Here is a 23,717-nt window from a genome sequence, read left to right as displayed (position 1 = left end):
CCTAACTTAGGCACAACATACAACATAATATTATATATATACATACACATAATATATAGATGGGAGTGAGGGGTTTAGAACCCCCAACCTTGGGTTACCAAGCCTAAGGTCCCAACCACCCCATCTAGGGGTGATTAGCCCTATCTGACTTCTCATTGGTCCTGTTATTTTGTCATTGTCTTTATCGAATTGTGTTTATGGGATGTTATTTGATTAATGAGATTTTTGTGTGTCAAATATTGAATATGTTTAACTAGTATCAGTTGTAGCATTATTAATGTTCTATATTCTATTATCTTGTCTTTGTATGGTGTTTTCCTTGTTCAATTGCAATCTAAGGGAAAGAAAGTGGCTTGATTTTAAAACTAATACTATTGTCAGTTTCTATATTCTACTATTGACATGGTTTCCACTATCTTGTCATGGTATAGTGTTTAATATGTCATAAAACCAATTAATATGTTTCTTTTTAAAAAAATATTAAACATATAACAAGGTTTTTTATCACTAAATTTTTATTGATTATATATCAATCATGTCTTAACATCATTGCACAACTCAATGTACTTCTGCAACAGGTTCCTTCCCCTTCCCCTGCTCACCTCTTCATTTTAGTAAAATCTCAATTGTTCTTTGGTTAACTAGCTTCTTGATAGTTTTCCAACTGTTGACAAATATAAATAGCTAGCATGAAACTACTATCTGCCTTTAATATTTTAGCACAAATATATACAAGACAAGTGATAATTAATGCTCTTTATCCTAATCGAATACTTTTATCAGGCCAATTCAACATATATATAGTGTATGTTATACTCATTTTTAGCATGATGGCATGGCAAAATAATACTGATTAGGACTAAAAGAATGATTATTTGCCAGCACACTTAGGCTAGTCACCAGCTTTTTGGTCACCATAAGGGGATAGACTTTAGTCGCCATTTATTCATGACTAGACAAATAATGTGTAATTATGTATTTCTCCTTTTAGTCAAGTCAAATGTCAAAATAATTCGGAGTATTGCAAGATTCAGCCATTACTTATAATAAGTGAATTATCTACTTCCTATAAACTTAATCCTCGCTATAAATAAAGGGAAAAGAGATCAAAGCATTTCTTAGAACTTTTGTACTAAAGAGGATTTACTATCGTGCAATCATAGTTCAACTACCACAAGTAACATAGGTGATCTAGGTTAATTTGATTATGTAGTTTGGAGAGCAAAAAGCAATAAAATAGACAAAGTGGACAGTAGGCTATTAATTAGGTCGAACCATTATAAATCCCTTTTCATTTATTACGCATTTAATCATTCTTGAGTTCGTGTAAACATTTGTCTTTTCTTATTAAATATTGTAGTTGACTAAAATCGAAGTCAACAGTGTATATCTCAACACTTTACTCCTTTCACTTTTAAAACAATAGTGCTATATCGAGGGGATAAATATCAATTTGGTCAGTACACAGATCTTAACCCTATGAGAAAGAATGGAGCTTTTCAATTATCAACGCTCGTCCTGAAAAATATTACTGAGCAATGTGTTAGCGTGTTAAATGCTCACTTTCCAATTTTAAAGAAAATACCTCCATATGATATAAGCACACAAAAGTACACTATGATTGTTTTTTGTGTTATTCAAAATTTTATAAGGACCAGTGCAAGAAAAAAAATGAGTATTTTGATGAAGATAAAGAAAATTCTAAAGTGCATGCTACTACTTTATAAAACATTGATGGAACATCAAATTATAGTGTGGAGTTTAACATTTACAAAACTCAATTACTACATGAAATGGATCACATTCATGATGAAATTGTTGATTGTATATGAAAAGCTAATCGACGATAATGAGAATGATTAAAGAATGAACATTTGTTGATTGTTATGACTTGTTTGATTTTTTTTCAAGTTTGGAAAATTATTAGTTCATATGTATTTATTTTACTACATATATTTTATTGACATTGTGCTAGTCTCATGGATCAATACTGAGTTTCGAGGTAAGGTCATTTGGAACATTTTACATGTTTCTTTATATATTTTTGTAGCATATTAGTAACATTTTAAAGAATTTTAAGTTTATTTTGGACAATATTTAGTATTTTTGAACTATTAACATAATGTAATATATTAAAAAAAAATTATGTAATCTACCTTTTACAAAAAAAAATAAAAAAATAGGTCCCCATGGGGATTTCCTGTTGGGAAAACTTATACATGATCTTTATTTTCTTTCATGTAGATCTAATATTAAACAAGTTAATATGAGACAACCTAGATTATGTTTCTAAAATTGAATTCAAAGAGAAATAATGATAAGAACACTTACATTATATGTAGTGGAATGAATGAGTCATTCCTTCAGTTTCTATAATCCTTGTATCCTTTCTGTAGCAAAGTATTACCAAGAAACTGAACCGTTCTTCAATTTTCTTCATAATCTTCCAAAGTATCCTTAGAATCACCTAGACTAGGGTGGGAAATTCTCAACACATGAGATAGGTACATAGATAAGAAGAGAAATAATAATGAGGCTTAGAAAATGACTTATGTTTATAGAGAGAATCCATCAGAAAACCAGTGATTAAACTTCTATTTTTTAACTCTCACTTAACATTCCTTTTATAGACTCAATCATGTCATTTATTTAATTAAAAAATCCATAATAAAATAATAGCCAATTAACAGCCCTAGGTCGAAATTATTACGGGCTTTAGGCCCGTGAAATTTCACATTTGATTATAAGCCTGTTGGATTTAAAATCAAGACCTGTATTATTTTCTATTAATTAATTAATTAAATAATTATTAAAATCCTTTATCAAATTAATTATTTATAATTTTAACATTGATTTAAACTTATTTATTAATTTAGATACCAATTTATCTTAATTAATAAATCTACCCTAATTTCTCTTTTCTTCTCAAAATTACATAATTCTGTGAAACTATCCAAAATTGACCTGGTCAACTTTGATGATTCTAATTGATAATTAAATCAATTAATTGAGACTATCTAGATGATTTTATCCAAGGTATAGTGGGGACCATGGGCCTATGAAATCAAGCTCCAATAAGTTATCATAAATCTAACAAATAAATTTACTAACTTATTAATTCATTGTGACTCCACTAAAGACTCGGAATTACACTCTTGAATTCATAGAATGCTCTATAAGCAATATAGATACGTTATTTATTATCAATTATTACAACCATAATTGTCACTCAATCCTCTATAGACGATTTACAATGAGATGAGACTAAAATACCGTCTTACCCCTCGTTGTATTTTATCCTTAAAACACTTAGTTCCTTGTAAATGATATTTTAGTAAACTAATATTAATTACTGAAATGAGATCTCTATCATCTAACACCTTGAACCAAACTAAAAGGAAACCCTCGTTTCACTTCTTCATCAGAAGCTATAGATGTTCATATCTATGATTAACACTCCCACTCAATTATACTACCGAGTTCCCAAGATGTAAGTATGGGCTAGTCCGTAGGGTAAGCTGGTAACGAACAAGTCAAATAACTCAAATAATATAATCTGTTAGAATACTAACCACTCATAATTGAGATTAAATTGACCTATGGTCAACTATATGATATGACTAGAATAGATAATAACGGTATGTTTACTTATCCTATCATCCGTCAATATCGGTCCAGTCCAATGTAACAAATACATCCGATCTTATCTACTTTGCTAATGTTCTAGAAAGAACATAACACTGTGATGTGTGAGTAGAATATATCGTATATTGGCAAGTCAGTGTAAATCCTGTGCATTGACTAATCTTAGGACTAACTTATTTTGAACATATAATCATATTTATATTCCACTGTGATTACGTCACTATAAATATAATAGCTATATGTTCGGGATTTAATAGAAGTTTATATTAAACAAATAATCATGAAAATAAAACATGTGAGCAAAGTGATTGACCAATTCAAAAAATGATTTATATTCTTTTATTGATAATAAATGAGATTACAAAGAAATTGAGTTTTAATTAGGGCATAAAACCCCAAAAAACTCCCACTTGCACTAATTGAAACTAATGCCTTAATTCTACTAATCTCATTTCTTTGATATGCTTATCAAATGTAGCTTCTGGTAGTGTCTTTGTAAACAGATCTGCAAGATTGTCTTCAGATGCAATCTTCATAACCTTCACATCTCCCCCGGCCACATATTCTCGAATAATGTGATACTTCCTTTCTATATACTTACTCCTCTTGTGACTATGAGGTTCTTTCGAGTTGGCAATCGCTCATGTATTGTTACAAAACAAGACAAGCGGTTTATCCATATCTGGAATAACACCAATATTCGAATAGAAATTTTTTAGCCAGACGATTTCCATAGCTGCTTCTGACGCGGCTATGTACTCAGCCTCCATGGTGGAATCTGAGATTGCAGATTGCTTTACGCTTCTCCATATCACAGCTCCACCCCAAGAGTAAACAGCATTCCAAAAGTAGACTTCCTGTCATTGACATCAGTCTGAAAATCTGAATCGGTGTAGCCTACATAATTCATAACACCACCCTTGTAGACTAACATATAATCCCTAGTCTGCCTTAAATACTCTAGGACACGCTTAACTACTATCCAATGTTCCGGCCCTAGGTTTGACTGATACTTGCTCACTACTCCCACTGCATAGCAGATATCTAGTCTAGTACACAACATAGCATACATCAGACTTCCAACTGCAGATGCATAAGGAACTTTTCTCATTGATTCTTCCTCTTCAGGAGTCTGGCGAGACTGCTTCTTTGAAAGATGAATTCCATGGCAGGACGGTAAACGTCCTTTCTTGGAATTTGTCATTGAGAATCGTTCAAGAACTTTAACTATGTAAGCTGCTTAAGATAGAGCTAAGTATCTGTTCTTTCTATCCCTAATGATCTGGATACCTAGAACATAACTTGCTTCACCTAAATTCTTAATCTGGAATTGAGTGCTCAGCCAATTCTTCACATTTGACAATTTCTTAACATTGTTTCCAATGAGTAAGATATCATCTACATAAAAAACCAGGAATACCACTATTTGATTTGCCTTCATTTGGTAAACACAAGGCTCATCAATATTTTGTTCAAATCTATAGGTTTTGATTATTTCATCAAACCTAAGGTTCCAGGAACGAGAAGCTTGCTTAAGTCCATAGATGGACCTATTCAACTTGCAAACTTTTCTTTCTTGTCTAGCTACTTTAAATCCTTCTGGCTGATCCATATAAATGACTTCATCAAGCTTTCCATTAAGAAAAGTTGTCTTGACGTCCATTTGCTTGATCTCATAGTCGAGAGTGGCTGCTATGGATAGGAGGATGCGAATGGATTTGAGCATGGCTACCACTAAAAGTTTCCTCATAGTCCACGCCTTCTCTTTTGGTATAACCCTTTGCCACTAATCGAGCTTTATAAGTCTCGATATTTCCATCAACACCTCATTTCTTCTTGTAGATCCACTTGCACCCAATGGCCCTAAAGTCACTAGGTTCTTCCACAAGGTCTCAGACGGAATTTGAGTACATGGACTCCATTTCCTGTTTCATGGCTTCGAGCCATAGTTCCTTTTCAGAGCTATTCATTGCCTGTTTGAAAGACAACGAATCATCATCACTAGTGTCACCAACAACCATATTGGTTTCACCATACAAACCATATTGAATTTAAAAAACAATGCCACATCTGTTGATGTAATGTTTCAGTGTAAAATTTTGGTGCACATATCATTATTCTTATTAAAATGACTCAATTTGAAGTGCTTAAGTTAAGTGGCCTAATCATATGACGGTGCCTGCAATATAAATAAGGATCTTTAGAGTTGTAAAACCTTGATCAAAATTTTTAACTCTCTCTCTAACCCCTCTTTCTCTCTTTAGCTTTCTAAGAACACTCATTTTCTCCAAGAAACTCACCAAGAATTGCTTGACTTGTGTGAGTTTCAAAGACTTGTTCAAGCCCACTTCTTATTTTATCTTGGTGAAAATTCAAGCAACTTTGGGAAGGCTTGGAATAGAAATTTCAGATAGCAAATCCTCGTGTATAAGCCTTTTGATGTTTCCCCAAGTTTGAAGAATCAATTGTTTAATTCAAAGGTTGTATCTCTCTAAAACCCTAACTATATGAGATAGACTATTTTGATGTCGTTTTAGAGTTTCCCATTATATTTTGTGTTTTTACCTTTGATAGTTCTATTATATTTTAGGTGAAGATTCCATTTATCTAGGAGGTGTAATTTCACTCTCAATTTTACATCATTTTCTAAATGTTTCTTTAATCTTTGAATTTTTAAGATTTGCCTTCATATTATGCATGTGATTCTTGATTAGTCTCTAGGGATTGTATTGAGTTTATTCCTATTATTCATTGTTGATTTAGAGTTTATAAGCCATAAATTACCTACACAAGGTCCTTGTGAATCTCACGATGTGTGTTGGAGGGAGCTTGAGCAACATTATGTTTGGTTGCTTGGTCATTTGAATGTGGCACAACATTCTTCCTCACAATAGCCAAGAGTTGATTTCCATTGCCTAGCCATTTAAATGTGGTGTAGCATCTTCCCTACAATAACCTTGAGCTGATTATCATAAAATCCTATGCCTACTTCACTCATGTAGGTTGTTCTCATCACCATTGTTGTCGCCTTGTGGTAGATTTTGGAAAGACATTCTCCCAAACAATACTAAAATGTTAACATAAGATTTTTGTTAACCAAAATTAAATCAAGTTGTTCTTGGATTTAATTAAGAGATTAGTAGTTGAATTATAAATGTTAAATTTTATATAAAAGCTTAGGAAGGAATTATATATATTGTGCTATTAGAAAATGAAGTTAACAACAAACTTTCTCATCTTTCAACTTTTGTAGCCCTTCATGAATGTATTTTTCTCTTATATATAAAGGCTATGATTTTTGTACATTGTGGATAGCTATCCTTACTATGACAAATGATAAAATGTGGTTACAAGGCTGATTTTGTATTATAAAAGAATATGCTTGCAAGTTAGCTAGTTGAGTCTTACACTATTATGGGTAGTTCATTTTTATCATAAATGGTCATACATATAGAGATTTTTTATTGTTGGGGGTTAGGCTTAATCAACCTTTGTTTTGTATTACAACTCAAAGCATAAACAACAAGTAATATAACTATATAGGTAGATAATCACAAATTACATAAACTCAAAAGATTCAAAGTGTAGAGTGGACCTTTCTTGAAGAACAACCTTTAAACACAAAATTACAAAGCTATGATTTTATGTGAAACACAAAGGTGACAAAGCTTGACACAAATGTATATATGTTGTCCAAAAATCTACATTCCTAGCCTTCTCCTTGGAATAACTTTCATCATCGAAGCCTCTAATTTGACGCTCCAAAATTTGTCTCAAAACATCCCCAAATGCTCCCAAATTTTTTGGGTACTCTTATATTCTCCAAAGAAACACTTTGGACCCATAAAGATGATTTATAAATGCTTATATTGAAAGTAAACTCTTGCATGTTGACTTTTGTGAAATCGTTATGGTTTTTTGCACCTTTGACGCTCCAAAATTTGTCTCAAAACATCCCCAAATGCTCCCAAATTTTTTGGGTACTCTTATATTCTCCAAAGAAACACTTTGGACCCATAAAGATGATTTATAAATGCCTATATTGAAAGTAAACTCTTGCATGTTGACTTTTGTGAAATCGTTATGGTTTTTTTCCACCTTTTCATGCATATCCAATTTCACCATGTATTTAACCAATCACAACAATATATTGATGATATGTTGGTATTAAGTAATGAAATGAAAGGTATATTAAAAATAAATAGGTTTCTATCTTCTTCTTTTAAGATGAAAGACCTTGGAGAGGTTGATACCATACTAGGCATCAAAGTAAAAAGAAATGTGAATGGATATGTCTTAGGTCAATCTCACTATGTTGGGAAGATGCTTGACAAATTTGGTCATCTTAATATCAAAGAGGAAAATTCTCACTTTGATTCAAGCTAAAAGCTTGAAATGAATGAAGGGAAAGCAGTGGCTCAATTAGAATACAAAAGTGCAATAGGGAGTTTAATGTATGCCACACATCGTACAAGAGAGAATATTGCATTTGCAGCTAGTAAGCTAAGTAGGTTTATTAGCAATCCAAGTATCAAACATTGGAAGAACATAGAAAGAGGTTTTGAATACCTCAAATGGACAAAATATCTATACCTCCAATATTCAAATTTTCCAAAGATACTTGAAAGATATTTCGACGCTAGTTGGATATCCAGTGTAGGAGATAATCTCTTTACAACCGGTTAGGTGTTCACCCTTAGTGGGGGTGCGATTTCTTGGGGATCAAAGAAACAAACATGTATATGTCACTCAACTATGGGGTTTGAGTTTGTAGCTCTAGCGGCAACCAAAAAATACCAAGTGGCTTAGAGATCTCATAATTGAGATACCTTTAATTGTGATTGATGTGTTGACGATCTCGATACATTGTGATAATCAAGCCACATTGATTAGATCGTACAATTCGATATACAATGGGAAGTCTAGACGTATAAGTCTAAGACATAACTATGTGAGATAATTGATAAATGAGGGAGTCATATCAATATCATATGTCAAATAGTGTGAGAACTTCGCGAATCCATTTACCAAACCCCTAGGGATAAATTTGGTTAGTTCTACAAATGTAGGGATAAGACTAAAACTCCTTAAGAAATAGATTCCCCAACGATGGAAACCCAACTCAAAGCTCGTTTACATCGAGCGTAGAGTTTAAAGGGTGAGAACAAGTTTTTGATAAGAGAATAGTTGACAACATTAACAAATTAGAGTCTCATATAGAATAGTTAATGCTGGTTGCTACCAGGCATGAGGGTTAAGCCCTAGGCTTTTAATAAATTTAGTTGAGTGCAACAAGTATTTCTAAAGGTAGCAAAGATGTTGTAAGAATTTCACTTATGTAAACCTAGAGGTGGTGTTGCCTCTCAAGAGAGTAGGAGTTTTCTCTCCGGAAGGTTCTTGAATGGATGGGCACAAGGCCACAAAAGGTGTTGAGCATGCAAAGTGGGTCATGCAGTGGATTGGATGGGTGTGCAAAGCTCATGCCAAATCCAGGGCAAGAAAGGGGAAACCCCCAAAATGGGAGAAACACTCTCTCAAGACTCTATTTCAAAATATATGATAATCAGTAATTTTCCCATTACATTTCCACTCAAGCTTATATATATCCCACTAACATATATGCCATCATAATAAAATAATACACATAAAAGAAATAAACTACCAAATTAGACTATTCTAGAATAAAGACACACAAAACTTTCTAGACTATTCTCACTACGTCATTTACCCTCACTATGAAACAACTCGACCTCGAGTTCATTTTGTGGAATGGTAGACTTCAATCGAGAAATCCCTTTGAAGTTCATCCCAAATCCAAAGTGGTATCATAATAACAATCCAACAAAACGATAAGAAAATCCAAACCATCAACCTTTGTCGCTACTTCGCCCTTTGAGTACCAAGTTCTTCAAAAATAAATGGAACATCAAGCAATGCTTGCGTTTCATCTTCTTGAAGGATTTCTTTTTCCATCAGCAATTCAAGCTCTATTTTGGTGGACAAGGCAATAGTCTCATATAAAGTACACAAAGAGAGCCAACACATCTTATCATGAATTTCTTCCTTCATTCCATTAATAAATCTAGCAACCCATTAGATCTCAAATTCATCAACATTAAGCATTTGACTCAGCTTAGAAAAATCATTGCCATATTCCATTACTAATCTTTCTCCTTGCCTAAAATTGTGGTATTTTTTAAATAAAATTGAATCAAAATTAGGAGAAAGAAATAACTTACTCAAGAGTTGTTTCACAAGTGGCCAATTTTGCACCAGGTATTTCCCTTCTTTTTTTTTCTTGATGCACAAACCGACTCCAACGAGCTTGGGAAAGACCTCCCAATTTGGAAATCACCAATTTAACTTGTTTATTTTCCTCCATTTGAACTTGGTCAAAATAGTGATCTACATTTTTTAACCAATCAACAACCTCTTCAAGGCACCCATTATCACCATTAAAAATTAGAATATTTAGAGAGCATGATAAATGATTGAATAAATGGGAGGAGGCATTATCACATGCTTGAACATATCCATGATGTGGGTTATCTATTCCATGGGCCCGTGCAAAATTGTCACTAGGAGTGGGACCATTTTCTGTTAGAGAATATATTTTATTGCTCAATGGAAATATGGAAAAACCAAAATATAACTCTATGCAAAGAATACAATAGACAAGGTAATTGATTAAATAAATATTACAACTCAATTGCTTAAAATACAAGTAAATAGAAATAAGAGAAGGAAGACAATGATAAGATCTAAAACCCTAAAACAAAAGATACCAATGAATATGTAAATAGAAATAGAGAAGAGGATTACAAACTCAATACACTAATAATACAAGAAGAACAACAGAATGAAAAGACCAATGGAAAAAACAAACTCTCACACAACCAAAGTGTAAAGCAGTGGGGATCACCAACTTGAACAAGGTTCAAAACCTTTGTCCAAAAGCTTATTTCCCCTATTCTCTAAGCACTAAGGGATCTCTCTAGGAAATAGCTTTATGGAATTATCAAGCCTCTATGGTGTATTTTCCAGCCAAGTGCTTTGTGGATGGAAATTGGTGTGTCTTACAAGTGAGCATTAGGCTCCTATTTATAGAGTTTGAGTTACCCCTTTGAATTTCAAATTCCACCAACCCCCATGGCTGTTACCAATGTTTAATTGGATGTTTATGGAATTAAAATAGAGATTTGAGAGTTATTTGGGATGTTAGAACCATTCAATTTGGAAAAAACTGAAAAATCATATAGGATGTCAGCCTCACTGGCCGCGGCCAGGACTTTTCAGTGGCCGCGGCCACAGGCCATTTTCAGCACAAAAAAATCATTTTTCCAAAACGTCCCAAATCCTTTACCACATGATTTTGTAACCTCCAAACACCTATTGGGAGTTAAAAATATGTCTCCAACAGCCATATTTCATCATGGGTTTGTGAAATCCAATCTCAAATGTGTAACATATAATATACACATTATTGGGTAATGTTTGGGAGTTACAAATTTGTAACTCCAAAATATGTCACATTTGAGCACACACATGTGTCTAATTTTTGTGACTCTCAATAATATGTTACAAGGTGTGGCAAATCACATTTGTGTGACAAATCACATTTTGTCACATTATTTAATCTAACATTATATTATATGAAATAATATAAGATTCCCCCACTAGATTAAATAATCACTTTTTGTAACACTTATTTAATCAATCAAACATTATATTAAAATATAATATTTTCAACATGGGCCATCAATAAATGAGCATAAAGCAATGGGTCATTTTCAGCGTGGGCTAGATTGCAAGATTGGGCCTTCTTATGTGATGCCCTAGTTTCTTCGTGAGCCACCCAAACCATGGTAGCTTGCTCGATAGTCTCTTCTTCAGCAGTTTCACATGCTGCCCATTCTTCGCCATCGGCAGCCACATTTTTGTTGGAGCCAATTCTATTACTATCAATTAACAATGTCATTTTCATGTCACAAAGCTTCACATCATCTTCGTAACACTCTGACATCATTTCTGCTACCATAGACGACGACATCGTTTAAAGGTGTACAGTGGTCTTGTCATTTTATCGTCTTGAATATGGGTTTGCTGTGTTCAAGAAGGTTGGATTCCTTGACACCAAAGGTAGAGGGTCTTGATATGATGCTTCGGTGCTGAATTTATTCTAATCTTCGGTTGTGTAGGAGCTTTAATATGATGATGGTGTGGTTTATAGGTGTAACTTTTAAAGCTGAAAAAGTTCTCTGAGGATGAAAGAAATGGGTAGTCTAAGTGATTAAGGTGAATGGTGTGATGTTTGGAGTATGGTCATGGTGTGGTGGTGGGTATCGATATGGTGGAGGTTTACAGTAGTGTGGTGGTGGTGGGTTACAGTAATGTGGTGGGGGTGGGTTTAAGTTTGAAATATGCTGATTTGGATGGTGGTACTGAGAATGAGAGGAAGATGAATATGAGTGGGGTAGTGGTGATGGTGAAGGGTCAAGGTGGAGTAATGGGGAAGAAAGTGGTGGTGGGTGACGATACCAAAAAGAAGAAGAGGATTAAAATAGAGATGGAGGTAATGGTCATGATGGATGGTACCTTGAAAATAAGGATGGAGAAGATGATCGTTGGTGGACACTCCACTTTCAAAATCGCCATTCTATGTTGCTTGAATCTCGAACTCTTGTGGAGTGATAGTGAGCTAAGTCTTGCCTTCGCATCCTTTGAAGTTTTTCATCTGCCCAAAAGGCTTTCACTTCATGTTCTTCAACATCGAAGTGACTCAAATTCCATCCATGGCTATTGTACCTCTCGAAAAAGAACTAAGACTCTGAATACCAAATGATGCAGCAGATTAGATGGGTGAGCAAAACTCCTGCCAAATCCATAGCAACAAAGGAGAAACCCCAACACTATCTCAAGACTCTATTTCAAAATATATGATAATCAATAACTGTCCCATTACATTTCCACTCAAGCTTATATATAGCCCACTCATAATAAAATAAAACACATAAGAGCAATAAACTACCAAATTAGACTATTCTAGAATAAAGACACATAAACTTTCTAGACTATTCTCACTACGTTAGTGGAAATACGTGAGTAATCAGATAGATGTGTGTGAGATACCACCATTTTTATCACTAGGAATGATTAGTACAATATTTTAAGACTAATAAGCATTTCGTTAAAGCTTTGTAGTATTTTCGTTAAGATGAAGTTCAAATTGAATTTACTTTATTTTATGCACTAATATCATTCAAATTAGTGAAGGAGGATGTATTTAACCAAGTGGAGGAATATTAGAATTTGTTAAATACATAGTAAAAATTGATCATGCACAAAGAGGTGCAAAACCATTACAATTTCACTAAAGTCAACATGAGCGGGTTGACTTTTGTTGTAGGCATTTAAAAAACTATCTTTTTGGGTCCAAAGTATTTCTATGGAGTATATAAGAGTACCCAAAAAGTTTGGAGGCATTTGGAGAAGTTTTGGGTCGATGTACGGGATGACAAGTCATAGGCGGTGGTGTTGCATCGCTTGTTGAGGTGATACATCACTTTCCTAATAAACGTCTCGACAAGAAATGTATTGCCTGCATAAGGGCAATGTATTGCTTGCCAGGAAACACATCGCCTGCATACAGGCGATGCATCTCGTGGGTTGTTCATACGTGACCATACATCTACATGTTTTTGTTCCAAAACTCATTTCAAAATGCTCTAATCTCATTGGTTAACACTAATGACGATTCCTACACTATTTAAGGGATTCATATGAGATTTTGGTGAACTGATCCCTCTCCACTCTCCCTCTCTCTAACTCATCAAGATTACTAGTTTTCTCCAAGATCTTCATCAAGAAATCTTTACTTGTTGGAAGACCAAGGCTTGTTAATCACAATCTTATTCCGCCATTCTAGTAGTTTCAAGCAATCTCATAAGGGAGGCTAGGAATAGAGATTTTTGGGAAAAAAATTCTAATTGTGTCAAGTCTTTTTGCCATCTCCATTGTTTTTATGTAACCATGGTTTTCACCACAAAGGTTATTTCTTCCTCATATTCAAATTTGTGTTATCTTCAATGATGTCTATATGTATATTGTGATTAAATCTCATAAATTGCAATATACATTTGTGTTATAAGCCTTATTCCTAACACTATGTGGGGTTGAAGAGCCCACCTGCGGGGAGTAGCCGAAGACCTAAAACTAACCCTAAGGCATTTCACAGGATTGCCCCCAACTCCGATTTGGGGAGAGCTACGTTCAATAAATGAATGTTTCAACCATGGGAATCCACCATTTTACTTTAAGCTTGTTGATAGTGATTCAACTTGTCCAAGTGTAATGCCCCAAATTTCATAATAAGGTTTAGGACCTTGATTAGGAGGCCGGGAGGGCCATAATTTATTTATTATGTTATTAAATGATTATATGCATGTTTATGTGAATTATATTATTATATGTAGGTAAATGCATGCATATGGGTTCATTTTTAATTATAAAGGCATTTTGGTAATTTGGCCTGTTGAGGGCGTGATTGTGTATTTTCATGCATGTGAGTGAATTATAAATAATACCACATTATATGTGGATTGGTTCGAGCCATTCGGCATGAGACGATCATGGAATGCAAGTTTTTGGTCTGGTCATAACGGGATTAAGTTCGGGGCTCGGAGTGAGTCTCGGGGTAATTTGGTGATTAGAACGTTGCCGGGAATTGGAGGGTGTTAATTATGATTAATGAAATAGGCGGGAAAGGATGATTTTACCCTTGGGAGTCTTTAGAAACCTTTATTTGACCTAGGGGTATTTTAGTCTTTTCACCCCTAGGATTGATATAAGCCATTAGAAGGCTGTGGAATTGTAAAAAACAGAGCATCATTATCATTCTCATCTTTCTCTCCCGTACCTATTCTTCTCTCCTTCTTCCTTTCAATTTTTGAGAGCCAATTTGAGGATCCAAGCTAGGAGAGCAAGGCTTGAGGGCTTAGAAACTTAGCTCATCCATTGAAAAGGAATCAAATCCAACTTGAGGTAAGATTTCATCCATGAACTTAAGCTTTACCCTATTTTTCTTATGGTTTTCAATCAAAGGAATTTGAGGTGTTAGTTGAGAGAATTCATGGAAGTTTTGTGTAAGATTGCTTGGGTTTTGATGAGAGTGTGATGTAGATGAAGTTTAGGGATTGAATTTGATGTTTGGGTGAAGTTTGGGATTGGTTTGGAGGTTTGGTTTTCAAGGGAAATCGCAGGGGAGAAGACTAGAATTTTCTCTAGTTTGCTGATGGCACCCCAGCACTAGGCAGGGCAGGTTATGGGCTTCTCTGACTTTGGGGCAACGCCCCAGCGCCACTAGGCAGTGCCCCAGTGCTAGTGCATTTTCCAGCAACCTATTTTTAGGGCTCGAGATGACTTTTAAGGCTCGGGGGTTGGTTCATTTACCCCGTTGGGTAGATTAAGAGTCCCGAGAGTGCGGGATGGATCCCGAGAGTGAGGTTTTAGATTATAAATATTTTTATGATTTATTTTATTGATGGGATTCCATATTTGGTTATGACTAGGTGATCTCTAAAGGATCAAAGGATTGATCGTTCTCAAGGGTTGTTCTTTTATTAATTCTTGCTCAAACCCGAGGAAAGAAAACTGCACCCTGTGTATATGTGACATGCATGGTTATTCTTGATGCATGTTGGATGCTTAAATGTGACATGCATGGTTATTGTTGAGGCATGTCAAGTGATTAAATGTGATGCATGTGTTGCACGAGAAATATGTGATTAGGGCATGCTATGAGTATTGAATATGAGATTGTTCAGAGCTTGAGCCTCTGTGTTTATGCATGGTCCTAATTATGCTAGCAGTTGTTAAGTAAGCATGATGAATGCCCTATATTCGGATATTTGACATATGATATATGTTTGGTAGCATTGCGTATTACTGACCTGAGAGTCAGAAACGGCATAAGCGTCGAGAACGCAGAGCCGATAAAAGATTAGATGTAATTGATATCAGCATTGAATGACTCATATGGGGTATTAATGCTGGACCGACCCGAAGGTCGAAGAAAATTATAAGCGCTTGTCTAGTCTAAGACTAGTTACTCAGAGCCAGGGACAAAGGTCTAGGTGACTGTTTTGTCACATGGCTGAGGGAGCGGAATCCCATGTTAGTGACTTGGTAATTAGTCACTCGTTTAAAGGTATTGACCCCTTGATAGTGACTTGATGATTAGTCACTCGTTTAAAGGTATTGACCCCCTGCTAGTGACTTGGTAATTAGTCATTTGTTAAAGGGTACAGGCCCCCTACTAGTGACTTGGTAATTAGTCACTTGTTAAAAGGTACAAACCCCCTGTTAGTGACTTGTTGATTAGTCACTCGTTCATTGTTTGAACTTATTTGCCTGTTCGAATAGGGCCATATTTGCTAGGCATGTGCCTTATGATTTGATGACATGTTATTACTGTTCATGAGCATATTGAGTTTTCTTGCTGGGCTTCGGCTCACGGGTGCTATGTGGTGCAAGTAAAGGCAAAAGAAAGCTGGACCATCCTTGAGTTGGAGAGCTTAGGTGGCAATGTGTACATATGCGGCTGCTCGACCACCACGGCCGAGGGTTGAAACAGGAACTAGGGTTAAACCCTGTTTTGCCGCTTAGAACGACTAATTGTAAATATTTTCTTGTAATAGACCTTTAAATTATATTTTTGGGATCCCAATGTATATAATAAATATTCTAATGAAACGTTATATCTTAACCAAAATTTTAATCCCTAAATCGCTAATCATACTTAGTTACACGATTTTGGCTAAATGACTCGATTAGCGAGTTTAGCACTGTTTATAAGGCACACCGTAACGGTCCCTGGAGTTTAGGGCTTTACACCAAGGATCCATTAATCACAAGATGGTCACCCATAAAAAATCCCTCACGAACAAACTTGTTCCTTTTTTGTCAAATCTTCCAGGAAAGAATTACAATCTGTTCCAATTCAGCCTTAGATAAAACATTAATGATATTAAGAAAGAACTCACAGAATGCCATATATGGATAAAACTTAGAGGATAGATATATGTGAAAGTTAACCTTAATATTACCAAGCATCAAGCAATCCCAAAAGGCATGATAAGTTGACTCATCTTTAGCTTTGCAGAGGGGACATACCTTTTTAGTTTGGATGTCGTGATGAGAAAGGAGGCCCTCCATAAAACAATTTTGATTTTTGGGGGCAAGTTTAATGATTAAAGCATTCTCCACCACTTTGATGGACTTGAGGAAGAAGAAGCTTGTCCCAACCCTTTGTGTCTCATAACAGTCCAGACTATACTTTTGATAGAGGAAAGCCCTGAATTATCCCAACGCAAAAATAAATTGTCAACCCTTTTGATTATGGAGAAACGAATAGAGAGAATTGAAAGAGCCCCATTCGAAGAAAAATAATCTTTCACCTTTCTAACAACCCATAAGCCCTTTCTAACTTCTGATCCCATAATCCTTTGTTGGGTTCTATGCCCTGATAAAATCAAATTTTTGATGAAACACTTTTTATTATCAATAAAAAAGTAGAAATTATTTTGTTTATCAAATGCATTGCTTGCTTTAATTTATTACATGATTATTTGCTCAGTACAAACATATATAAAGTCCTGAACATATAAATAAGTTACACTTATAGTGACTGGGTCACAATGGATTATAAATGTAATTATATGTTTAAAAGAATTAGTCCTAAGATTAAAAAAGTGCACAAGATTTTCACTGTTTTGTTAATCTACTGTATGATATACACGAGGTGTGATGTCTTGTCCATGACATTAGCTAAGTAGATAAGATCGAATGTATTTTGCTACATTGGACTAGGAGCGACACTGATTATTGATATAAATAAGTATCTTTATTATCGAATCTAATCAGATTCACAACGATGATCATAAGTCAAGTCTATCTAAATTCTAAGTGATAGTATTTCTATTAATTATATTATGTGAATCTTTTGATTTGTTCGTTAAAATCTTACCCTACGGCTTAGCCTTTACTTACACCTTGGATGTTCATTAGTATAATTGAATGAGAGTATGTATCATAGATATGAAATCTATAACTTCTATATGAGAAGTGAAAATATGACTTCCTTAATAGCTTAGTTCAAATGATCAAATGATTGAGCACTCATATACGTGATTAAGTTCACAGATTTATCATTTATAGGGGACTTAGTGGGAGTTAAGGATAAAATAATAATGAGGGGTAAAACAGTAATTTACACTCAGCTCATTAGTAAGTCATCGATAGAGGATTGACTGACGGTAGTGATTATAACAATGGATAGTGACTTTATACGAGTAATATCGTTCTATGAATTCAAGAGTTCAATTCCGAATGTATAATGGAGTCATGAAGAATTAATAAAATATGACTAAATTTATTTAACAAATAAACTCACGGAAATTTATTGAAGCTTGTATTCATGGATCCATGGTCCCCATGTCACCTCTTATTATATCAAGTTTAATAGTCTCAAACAATTTATTTAATTATCAATTATAAATAGAATTTGGGAATAAAAGAGAGTCTTTTGGGAAAATTTAATAATATTGACAAATTAATGTCAATGAAAATAAATAATATTAAATCAAGTTTTAATTTATAATTCGTTAATTTGAATAAGAATTTAATTAATTAATTAAAAGTTAAATAAAAAAAAGTTTTCAATTTGACCTAATTGAGATTTAAATTCAAGACAAAGAGATTGAACCCAATTAGTTGTGTGGGAGCCCAAGCTCTTTTATCAAAATGAAGCCCATTTAGTTGCCTATATAAGGAATGTAATGTCTAGGGTATTAAGGAAGTGTGTTGTTTCAATTTTGGGTAAGTAAAATCCTAGACACTTGAATCTCCTTGCTTGGTTGCCCATCACTCTATTCCTTTCCCTCTGAAATTATCTTGGAAGGCTTTTGGTATCGTTCTAAGCGGTTTCGATTCTTGACAATTCCTTGCATTCATAAATGATCAAAGGATAGAGGATCTAAAGGAAGGAGACATTGTTCCGCTATGCAATTTGTAAGTACTCTATGTCATTTTAAGTATTTACATGTATATTCATATGTGAGCATGTTTTGGTGTTTTCTATTTTATATTTTGTATACGAAAATAGGAAGCATTGATCTAAAAAAAATGATTTCAGTTCCTACAATTGGTCTCAGAGCCAGGTTTATTGTCTATTTGTATGAATATGCTTGCTTGTGAATTTTGACATGTTTAAAACAAAATGAATGGTTGCATATTGTAGAAGCATGTTTAGGTTTTATGTGATTTTGCCTAAAATTGATTATTTTTATGTGTTTTATTAAATGTATAAACCCTCTAAAAATTATTAAAAACATGTTTAGATTGATTTTGGCACAATTTTTTTTTTTTTGCGTTTTTGGGTGATGTGTGTAAGTGGTGCGCGAGATGTACACGCGAGACGCGTGGTGTGCTCACTGGGTGCGTGCAGGTGCGCCCGCGTGCAGCCAGCAAAAAAAAAACGGTTACCATAAATTTCAAAATTTGATATGTTTTTTGGGAAAATGATTTTTTTTAAAAAAAAATAATAAATTTCAAATTATTTATGGTTATTATTTTTTAGCTACCTAATTTTGTGGGATCTTTTCTAACTATAACAACCAAATTTATTTTAATTAATTAATTGAATTTTTACTGATAAATTATGGTATTTAATGAATTATTTTAAATTGGTAAATGTCTAACTATTTTTTGGTTAATTAAGATTTATTTAATTTTTGCGAAATTGTTTATTTTGGAAATAAATGTCATAAATGAGTAACATGTCATATAGAAAAATATGTTAGGTCCATCCAATTATTAACATGTCATGCATCATTATATAGGGGATTTTTCATAAATATGGTTTTTTAGCCATTAATGTGCAAAAATATGGTAATTAAACTTTACTTACTTTGTATGGAAAAATTTAACTAAAAAAAATCTGAATATGGGAAAATTTATCCCATATTAAAAAAATAAACAAACAAACAAATCAGCCATTAAGGAGGGTAGTATTGTAATTAAAGTTGCAAATACTACAATGCTGAAATTTGAGTCGATCAAAAATATCCTCAACATAAATTTTTTCTTCAGCAAGAACACCCATCTCCAGCAACACATTTCACCTCTGGCAACTCCTTGAAGAGATCCTCAAGATCCAATCAAAATCAACTCCAGCCACAATCCCGAACCTCCAGCCACCTCCGATCGACAAACTCCTGAAACAATCGGCTTCCTACAGTCGGATCTGCTTCTCCAGCGTGCATCGGCAACATACATACTCTTCCACATCTCCGGCAATGTCCATCTCCGGCGACGTTCTTCTCCATCGTCCAAAGCATCCAAGAAAACCAGGTTTGTAAAATCTTGCTCTGTCAAATGCTATTTTAATCTCATTTTCTTCAACTTCAAATCTATTAAATTTCTAATTTTTCTACATAATATGGAACCATTGATTTCATATTTTTCTCATAGCTATTTTACAGATTATAATGATAATCATGATGTGCATTTTTTTTTAAAAAAAAACATAATAATTAGCTTGAAATTTGAAAAAAATAATTAAACCTACTAATATGGTTACATTGATTGACCAAAAATATACAAAAAACAAGAACTATGTTTATTTTAGATTCAACTTTGTCTTTGCGATAAAAAAACATTTGATATTGGTCTGAATTCTAATTGTCAAAACATTCAGTAACAACAAAGTAACCAGTTACCTTGAAAAACTGTCATTTTTTCCAATTAAGTTTTTCAGTGACGTATGTAATTGCAGACTAAAGTAACCAGTTACCTTCACTAGTTACACCTAATTAACTACTTAAAAATTTACAAAAATATTACAGATATAGAAAATACTACTTCTTTGGTTCAATTTGGAGACAAGTGGAATGAAAAAAATGAGTACGAAGGGTACACAATGACTGGAATATTGATTCCACCAAATTGTTCTCTTGACAACTTGGTGAATTTGGTAAAAGAGGAGATAAAGGAAACAAGAGCAAGCATTGAAGTTTATTATCAAGTAGCCAAAGGAACCCCACCAATGAAGATTGAATCAGACAATTCAGTGTTGTTCTACATGGAAATAAAGAAAAAAGTTGCTGAAAAAATAACAGACTTACCATTATGTGTGAATATAGTTCAAGAATCAAGTGATGAAAATAATCTTCTTCAATTATCAAATCAGAAAGCTATAGCAAAAGAAATGGAGGTGGGAACATTATTAATGCAAGCAAACAAAGCTTCCATCAATGAACATATGTTACTTGAAGAAGGAATGTCAAGCACAAAAAATGAGGGAATCAGTGGCATACATACCTCACCTTGCTGAAGAAGTAGCTGATTTTATAATTGAAGACAATACAAAAAGAAAAAAGAAATTGGAGGAAATTGAAATATTAATATCTGATTACAGAGTGAACAAAATAGAGCAAGGACAAATTTACAAGGACAAGAACACAATCAAATCAACTTTTAGCTACCATGCAATGCTACATAACTTCCAGTTCAAAACAAAAAGATCAGAACTGAGAGAGTACCTGGTTACCTGCGCAGATGACACATGCAGCTGGTTTGTGAGAGCTTCTAAATACAGGAATCAAGATTTATTCAAGGTACGAAAATTCATTCCAAATCATACTTGCTCTGTTGAAATTGTAATGGAGGATCATAGGCAAGCAAAAAGCATCATAATTGGGGAATTAATAAAGAATAAGTACAAGTCAATCAAAAGAAATTATACTCCAAATGACATCATGAATGACATGAATGATGACTTTGGAGTAACCATGGGATACACAAAAGCATGGAGATCAAGAGAAAAATCTTTGCTTCTAGTAAGAGGGAACCCCGATGATTCATATCAAAAGTTGCCAATGTATCTTTACATGTTGAAGCAAGCAAATCCAGGAACAGTAACACATCTACTCACAGACAATGAAGATAGATTCAAATACCTGTACATAGCTTTCTCTAACTCAATCAAAGGTTGGAGATACTTGAGGCCTATCATTGTTGTTGATGAAACTCTCTTAAAAAATGCACATGGCGACACCCTATTTTCAGCATCAACATTAGATCCAAACAACAACATTTTTGTCTTGGCTTTTGGAATAATAGACTAAGAAAATGATAACTCTTGGCTTTGGTTCTTCTCCAAACTGAGAGACACATATGGAGAACCCGAAGGTATGATAACTTCAATTATATCATATGGTTTACATAGAAAAAGGAAATGGTTACCCAAACCCAATACACAAATACATGCTATTTCTTTTAGTATCTTATAAAAGTAACTGGTTACCTTCACAGGATTGGCTATTGTTTCTGACAGACACAAGAGCATAGAGAATGCAGTACATATAGTGTACCCAAATGCGTTCCATGGAGCTTACATGTATTACTTGCTCAATAATTTGAAAAGCAAGTATGGAAACCATGGAGAAGAGCTACAAATGAATTTCATTGCAGCAGCAAAAGCATACAAAAAAACATAATGTGAACACTACATGAGAAGCCTTGATAGACTTGACAGATGCATTAGACCCTATTTAGAGAAAGCCAAGTATGAAACTTGGGCAAGATCATACTCACCAACAAAAACATACACCATGATGACATCCAACATCGCAGAATCGCTCAACGCTGCACTAAAAGCTGCAAGAAATCTCCCTATTGATATCTTGGTTGAATGTCTTAGAAGTTTGGTTCAAAAGTGGGTTTGGAATAACTCAAATAATGCAAATGGAACATTCACAAAAGTGTCTACAGCAACAGAAAATGAGTTGAGACATGAAATTGTTTCAAAAATGAAGTATGAGGTATGCAACTAAACTTATTCTTACTATTCTTTTATTAGACAGTGAATGGTAACCAGTTACATTGTGTAACAGCAAAAAAAAAAAAACAATAAACTACACAGAGTGGGAACAGGATACCTTCAACGTTAATTGTACATAAATGTTTATTATTTTATTTTAATCCATGAAAAAACTATTTTCAGGTCTTTCCTTTGAACCCAATAGAATATCAAGTTCGTGATGAAAAGGGGACCAATTTCACAGTAAATATACACAATAGAACATGGACATGTAATAGGTTTCAAGAAGATGAAATGCCTTGTAGGCATGCAGTAGCTGTAATTGCAAAGAGAAACTTGGGAGTGTATGATTACTGTGCAAAGTTTTACAAAATAGAAACTTTGAAAGCAATGTATAAAGAAAATGTTTATCCTTTGCCCCATAAAGATGAATGGAATCTCCCACAACACTTAGACATAGTGGTGCTACCTCCAAAGGCAACAATCCCTGCAGGAAGACCAAGAAAGAAAAGAATAAGATCAAGAGGAGAACCAAAAGTGATAATCACCTGTGGTAAATGTGGCCAACCAGGACATAATAGGAAGACTTGCAGGAATCCACCAATTGACAAGGCAAACAAGCAGAAAAAACAAAAGTCATAGCTTGATATATTACAACAAAACAACCACATCATAGCTTCATTCATTAAATGAGTGACTTTCATATTCATACATTGTTATTGAGTATTATAATAACTCTTTTACAAATTCAAATAAATTGAATGATTACACAAAGCATATAAGATTCCTTTTAGAATAAATTGTTGGTTTTTTTGATGTCTGTCAAATATTTATGCAACCAACACCAGGAAAACATGTTTTTTAAAAATTAAACATAATATTCTGGGTAAGGTAACTAGTTACCACTTTGTATATAACATGATGACCCAGCTGGGTACCTGGTTATTATATCTCAATTGCTTTGTATATCACAGTTGCTTTAAAAAAGTTGAATATTATTATATATAATTATTAAACATGAAATACAAAAAAAAAACAAGAAAGTAGGTACTTTGCTCTAACATTTGCCACAAAAAAAGAAAAAAGAAAAGAATATCAAAATCAACAAACACCAAAAGTAACTAGTTATCCCTTGTATAAAAGACGAAGACCAAACTAAGCACCTGGTTACCATTAAAATATCTCAGTTGCTTTA

The 23,717-nt window shown here is 33.9% G+C and overlaps 1 protein-coding gene across 1 annotated transcript; it reads left to right on the top strand.

Moving 5' to 3' along the window:
* The first annotated feature begins 22,211 nt into the window (after positions 1–22,211).
* On the top strand, positions 22,212–23,164 carry LOC133814440 (uncharacterized). Its single transcript, XM_062247398.1, has 2 exons — positions 22,212–22,523; positions 22,706–23,164. Exons 1-2 carry the CDS (start codon positions 22,212–22,214, stop codon positions 23,162–23,164), a joined length of 771 nt encoding a protein of 256 aa, XP_062103382.1.
* Positions 23,165–23,717: the final 553 nt, after the last annotated feature.

The sequence above is a fragment of the Humulus lupulus genome, chromosome 2, assembly GCF_963169125.1.
Source record: "Humulus lupulus chromosome 2, drHumLupu1.1, whole genome shotgun sequence".
NCBI lineage: Eukaryota > Viridiplantae > Streptophyta > Magnoliopsida > Rosales > Cannabaceae > Humulus > Humulus lupulus.
This window is presented reverse-complemented; position numbering and strand designations above follow the sequence as displayed.